This window comes from Rhinopithecus bieti, unplaced genomic scaffold (genome assembly GCF_001698545.2).
Source record: "Rhinopithecus bieti isolate Rb0 unplaced genomic scaffold, ASM169854v2 scaffold_2827, whole genome shotgun sequence".
In the NCBI taxonomy this organism is placed as follows: Eukaryota; Metazoa; Chordata; class Mammalia; order Primates; family Cercopithecidae; genus Rhinopithecus; species Rhinopithecus bieti.
In genome coordinates, this window is record NW_016804135.1 from 949921 (window position 1) to 956817 (window position 6897).

General features: G+C 44.1%; 2 protein-coding genes across 10 annotated transcripts in view; one reads left to right on the forward strand and one right to left on the reverse strand.

Moving 5' to 3' along the window:
* Positions 1–6897, forward strand: part of GULP1 (GULP PTB domain containing engulfment adaptor 1) — a 330664-nt gene that overhangs the window by 142533 nt on the left and 181234 nt on the right. The gene's annotated exons all lie outside the window — the stretch shown is intronic.
* On the reverse strand, positions 5239–6891 carry LOC108524385 (advanced glycosylation end product-specific receptor-like). The gene is made up of 6 exons (XM_017865443.1): positions 6739–6891; positions 6507–6571; positions 6306–6393; positions 6033–6215; positions 5760–5890; positions 5239–5580 (listed from the first exon to the last, which is right to left on the reverse strand). The coding sequence occupies exons 1-6, from the start codon at positions 6788–6790 to the stop codon at positions 5239–5241; spliced, it is 861 nt and encodes a 286-aa protein (XP_017720932.1). The 5' UTR covers positions 6791–6891.

Below are 6897 nucleotides of genomic sequence, written 5' to 3' on the forward strand. Positions count from 1 at the left end.
CTCTGTTTTTATTCCCCATGTAACAAATAAATGTCATTTGTGCAGTAGAGTTTCCCACAGTCTGGATTTTAATGATGGCATCCCTGTAGTTTAACAGGTTCATCAGTTCATAGAATTTCCTGTAAAATATTAGCTAGACATGAAGGTTTGATCAGAATCATGTTTGATTTTCTTTTGGCAAGTCTATTTCATAGTGGTAATGTGTTCTTTCATTGGGAGTTATGTTACTTTGGCTTGTTTCTTTTTTTGATGTTAGTATCAACTGATGCTCATTGACTCTACTAATTTTTCAGGGATTGAAAATGGTTGTTCCAATCTTATCATTACTAACATACTAATTAACAGAATACTTCTAAAAAACATCACCACTGCCCATCACCTACTACTGGATTATCTAGTGAAATAATTTATACAGGGAAGTCAAGATAATTAGTTGATTCTTTCCCTTCATTTGCTGACTCTCAAAATAATGAATTTATTTTCTAGCATTGTTTAATGATGAGTGATGATCTGTCGTTATGAGCTCATGGATTTAGACATATTTGACATATTTCAACCCATTGCAATTTATTATTCTAATCTATGGTTAGTTACTCTTCTCATTTTAATTACTGGAGTCTCCTCAACTTTGAACTAAGACTTTGTACCACTTGCCCTAGACTATGAATCAGCCATTTGTCCAAGGCACTTTGGTTTTGGGGGTTGTAGTTTCCAGTCTTTCAATAGTCAGAGTTCTTTTTTCCTCAAGATAAACTATGTATTGAATTTACACAGCTTGTTCTAATTCAGAATCAGAACTGCAGCAGTTTTACATAACCATTTGTCTTACATTTATATCTCTTTTCACATATATTTTCCAGTTCTCAATAGCACTGAAGGTAATAGAATTAGAGTATCATATTATTCACTTTAAGCCCATGTTGCATACGAAAGAGACATAAAATAACAATTCAAATACTACCTCATCTATATGAGTACTGAATTTAAAATTTGCATTTCTTTTTGTCTTCATGATATATCTTCTTAGGGGTATTACACTCAAATTACTATGTTTTAACATCACATGAAATAGCTCCTGTCTCTGTGCTTATACCTCCAATTGGATACATATTTAGGATCATATTTTCATTTTATTTTCTATTGTCAGAAATTGCCCTTTTAAATTTACATTTTACATTTAAAGTGGTTTATTCTGAGTCAAATATGAGTGACCCTGGACTGTTACACAGCTTCAGGAAGCCTTAAGAACATATGCCTCCAAATGGGTGTTTGGTATATAGCTTGGTTTTATATATTTGAAGGAGGCAAGTTACAGGCAAATACATAAATCAATACATGTAAGGTATAACTGGTTCAGTCCAGAAAGGCTGGACATATCACAGTGATGGCAGGGACGGTGGGCTCACAGGTTATAAGTGGACTCAAAGATTTTCTGACAGGCAATTGGTTGAAAAAGACAACTTCTGCCTAAAGAGTTGAACTTAGCAGAAAGAAATGCTTGAGTTAAGATAAGGGTAGACAAGATAGCTAGAGTTAAGACTCGTTGTGAAAGTTTAGGTTTTTATTATGTAGATGAAACTTCCAGAGAGCAGGCTTCAGAGAGAATAGATGGTAAACCTCTCTTATCAGACCTTAAAATGTGTCAGACACTTACTTTTTTCCTGGATCAGGAAAACACCTGGAAAGGGAAGGCAATTCTGTACAGAATGCAGATTCTCCCATAAGAGACAGTTTTGCAGGGTCATTTCAAAATGTGTCAGATAAATATATTTTGGAGTAAAATACCTTTTTTTCCCTCAGGGCCTGCTACCTGTTATGTGATGCTATACCAGAGTCAGGCTGGAATTTGGTATATTATGCAACAGTCTCTTTTGTTAGTTCTGTGATCTCTATTTTAACATTAAAGCTTGTCAGTTGTTCTTAATCTCAAAAATGTAGGAGTTTCTTTATAGCAATATGAGAACAGACTCATACAGAAAGTTGGTACTGAAGAGTGGAGCATTGTTATAAAGATACCTGAAAATGTTAAAGTAACTTTGGAACTGGCTCATGGGCAGAGGTTAGAAGAGCATGCAGGGCTCAGAAGAAGACAGGAAGATGAGGGAAAATGTGGAAATTTTGAGAGACTTATTAAATTGTCATCACCAAAATGCTGATAGTGATATGGACAGTGAAGTCCAGGCTGAGGAGGTCTAGATGGAAATGAAAAATTTATTGGGAAATGGAGCAAAGGTCATTTTTATTATAGGTTAGGAAGGAGCTTGGTTGGATTGTGCCTCTGCCCTAGGTAACTGTGCTACCTTGAACTTACAAGTGATGATTTAGGGTATCTGGAGGATGAAATTTCTAAGGAGCAAAGTGTTCAAAATGTAACCTGGCTGCTTCTGCTAGCCTGTGCTTGTATGTGTGAGCAAAGAAATGATGTAAAACTGGAACTTATATTTAAAAGGGAAGCAGCACTTAATGGCTTAGAAGATTTGCAGCCTGGTCATGTGCTGTCTAAGCTTGGAGGCTTAGAAAATTTGCAGCCTAGCCCATTTTCTGAGGAGGAATTCAAACTGGCTGCAGAAATTTGCATAACTAAAATGAAGTCAAATGCTATTAGCCAAGACAATGGGAAAAAAGCTTTGAAGGCATTTTGGAGACATTTGTGCAGCCCCTCCCATTACAGGCATGGGGGCCAAGGAGAACTCAATGGTTTCATGGGCCAGGCCCAGGGCCATGCTGCCCTGCACAGCCTTGGGACACTGCTCCCCACATCTCAGCTACTTCAGCTCTAGCCATGGCTCCAAGGGGCCCAAGTACAGCATGGGCCACTGCTTCAGAGGGTGCAAGCCATAAGCCTTTGTGGTTTCTACATGATGTTAAGCCAGCAGGTATATAGAGTCTAAGAGTTGAGACTTGAGAGCCTCTGCCTAGATTTCAGAGGATGTATGGAATAGGCTGGATGTCCAGGCAGAAGCCTGCTACCCTGGTGGAACCCTCATGGAGAACCTCTACTAGGAAAGGGGAAATGTGTGGTTGGAGGCCCCACACAGAATCCCTATTGGGGCACTGCCTAGTGGAGCTGTCAGAAGAAGGCCTCTGACCTCCAGACCCTGGAATGGTAGATCCAATGGCAGCTCGCCTCCTGCACCTGGAAAAGCTGCAAGCAGTCAATGCCAGCCCTTGAGAGTAGCCATGGGGGCTGAGCCCTGCAAAGCCACAGGCACAGAGCCCCCCAGGGCCTTGGGAGCCCACCCATTGCATCAGTGTGCCCTGGATGTGAGATACTGAGTGAAAGGAGTTTATTTCAGAGCTTTAATGTTTAGTGACTGCCCTGCTGAGTTTCAGACTTGTGTAAGGCCTGTGTAACCTTTCTTTTGATCAATTTCTCCCTTTTGGAATAGGAGTATTTACCCAATGCCTGTATTCCCATTATGTCTTGGAAGGAACTAACTTGTTTTTGATTTTACAGGCTCCTAGGCAGAAGGGATTTATCTTGTCTTAGATGAGATTTTGACCTTGAACTTTTGACTTAATGCTGGAATGAGTTAAGACTCTAAAGAACTGTTGGGAATGCATGATTGTGTTTTGCAATGTGAGAAGAAGATGAGATTTGGTAGAGGTCAGGGGCTGAATGATATGGTTGAGATCTATGTCCCTGCCCAAATCTCATGTTGAATTATAATCCCCAATATTATAGGAGGGGCTTGTTGGGAGGTGATTGGATTATGGGGTGGTGTCTCATGGTTTAGCATAATCTTCCTAGTGCTGTTATGATAGATTTTTCACAAGAGCTGGTTGTTTAAAAGTGTATGGCACCTCGTTCTTCTAAAAGTGTATGGCACCTCATTCTTCTCTCTCTTCCTCCTGCTTTGGACATGTAAAGTGCAGGCTCCCTGTTTGCTTTCTTCCATGATTATATGTTTTCTGAAGCCTCCCCAGAAGCCAAGCAGATGCTGCCATGCTTTCTATAAAGCTTGGGGAACCACGAGCCAATTCTTTATAAATTATAAAGAATCCTTTCTTTATAAATTATCCAGTCTCAGGCATTTCTTTGTAGCAATGTGAGAATGAACTAATTCAGAGAGAAAGGTAATCTTTGTTGTTTTACCCAATTTTGTAAGCTCTAAGGACTTTAAAAAAAGGGTTTTTTTTTTGTTTGTATTTTTTTGTTTTTGTTTTTTAATATACTCTGGAAAACAAAACAAAGAATGAGTAAAGTTTTAAACAAAAGATAAGCACTGCCTAGCTCTGATGATGACAGGAAAAGGAAACGCACAGGTAGCTAAATATTCAAATTATTTAGAACTAAGTCAAAGAACATTATATTAATTTAGATAGAGGAAACATGACTAAATGAATATTTATGGTTTTATATACAGGCCTGGTCCTATATCACATGAAGTCAGTTTATTTTGAGTGTCGTCTGCTCTCAGGTCTGAAGATGAGTCTTTAATTAACTTGAATTCGGTGTCAGATACCAGCATTGATGTTTAAAATTCAGTAGGAGTTGGGCCGGGTGTGCTGGCTCTCACCTGTAATTCCAGCCCTTTGAGAGACCAAGGCAGGTGGATCACTTGAGACCAGGAGTTTAAGACCACCCTGGCCAACATGGCAAAACCCTGTGTCTACTAAAATACAAATAAATAGCCACCTGTGGTGGTGCATGCCTGTAGTCCCAGCTCCTTGGGAGGCTGAGGCATGAGAATTGCTTGAACCCAGCAGGCAGAGGTTGCTGTGAGCCAAGATCTTGTTGGTGCACTTCAGTCTGGTCAACAGAGCAAGACTGTCTAAAAAAAAAAAAGATTCAGTAGGAGTCAGTACTCCTTTTCAGATGAATTAGGTGTATACCCACGAGTCAAAGCCTTGCAACTTAACAGCACAAAGTAGTGTGGTTAACAATATTTTATAAAGACCCTGGAGCTGGAGAGAATTTTTTTTTTTTTTTTTTGCTTTAAGACGGAGTCTCTCTCTGTCACCCCGACTGGAGTGCAGTAGCGCTATCTCGGCTCACTGCAAGCTCCACCTCCTGGGTTCATGCCATTCTCCTGCCTCAGTCTCCCGAGTAGCTGGGACTACAGGTGCCCGCCACCACACCCGGCTAATTTTTGCTGTAGTTTTAGTAGAGACGGGATTTCACCATGTTAGCCAGGATGGTCTCAATCTCCCGACCTCGTGATCCACCCGCCTCGGCCTCCCAAAGTGCTGGGATTACAGGCCTGAGCCACTGCGCCCAGCCGTCTTTCACATTTTTTAGTTCAGAGGGAAGAAGGGAGAGGCTTGGCTGCTCTCTTGGCAGAATTTGGGTGGGGCAGGGGAGGTTTGGGTGTGGGTGCACGGAGGGAGAGGTGGGGTGGCTCTTGGGGATAAGGCCAGAATGGGGCAGGAAATTAGAGCCTGTGCTGTCCTGCACCCTAGCCCCAGGGTCTGTAGGGCTTGGGGAGAGGTCTCACCGATGATGCTGATGCTGACAGCACGGCTTTCCTGGGACCCGTGGCTGGGATGGGTGGCCACACACCTGTAGGTTCCCTGGTCCTGAGGCCCTATCTCAGGGAGGATCAGCACAGGGCTGGGGGAAAGGGGTAAGGGCACACCCTGGTGGGGGAAGGGGAGAGGAGACTATTTTAAAACTCTTGTCTTTTTGTCTCCACATCTTCAAATACCCTCTCTTCCTCCTCAGCTCCTAGCCTGCCTTTCCCTTGTTATCCCTCTGCCCTCCCTGTTGCTAGTTATGGTTCACCCTACCTCCCAGCCCCTCTCTCCAAGTCACTCACATCCTTCATCCAGTGGATTTGAGGAGAGGGCTGGCCAGGGACTTCACAGGTCAGGGTTACGGTTCCACCAGGAGCTACAGCTCCACCTTCTGGCTCTACCACCAATTGGACCTCCTCCAGAGGCACAGGCTCTGGGAGTTGGAAGGGTTATGAGGTGGAGAGTTACACTTGTGAGTGATCCCAGTGGCCATGGGCTTGACTCCCTCTTTCCCTAAGGGTCAGACTTCCAGAATGCACTCACATGAGCTTGGGGCCCTCCCCACCTCTGCTCACCCCAGACACGGGGCTGGATAGGGGCTGTGTGCAAGGCTCGGCGTCGGGGAAGGCCTGGGCTGAAGCTACAGGAGAAGGTGGGATGGGGATTTCCTCCCCGGGCTGGGGTCACCATTAGCTCCGACTGCAGTGTGAAGAGCCCTGTCTCAGGGTGTCTCCTGGTCTCTTCCTTCACAGATACTCCTATGGTGGGAGGATAAGACAAATTATCCCAGGGTGGGTGTGGGAGTGAGATCAGGGAGAAGGCAGCTTGGGGGGCACCTTCGGACTCACCCTTTTCATTAGGCACCAGGGGCTTCCCATCCAAGTGCCAGCTAAGAGTCCCTGCAGGGTAGCTTCCCTCTGACACACATGTCCCCACCTGGGGAAAGAGTGGTGACCTCAGAATCCTTTGAAAATGGGAGACGCCACACACCCACACACACTCGCCTCCTGTTCACAGGACCATTTTCTACTTCTGCTTTCTTTCACTACCTTATTGGGAACACCAGCCGTGAGTTCAGAGGCAGAATCTATAATTTCTGGCTTCCTAGGAATCTCTGAAGGAGGAAAAATCCAATCAGAGGCTGTAACTGTGAAGGTTCTCAAACTCTGTGTGTGGAAATGGGGCCAGTGGAAGTCAGAGGCCCTCATGGGCCAAGGCTGGGGTTGAAGGCTTTTTCTGAGATAAGAAAGGGGGCCTTGGAGAAGGCCCTGGAATTCTTACGGTAGACACGGACTCGGTAGTTGGACTTGGTCTCCTTTCCATTCTTGTTCATTGCCTGGCACCGGAAAATCCCCTCATCCTGGATCCCGACAGCCGGAAGGAAGAGGGAGCCGTTGGGAAGGACACGAGCCACACTTTCCCAGGGGCCTCCCTGGGGAG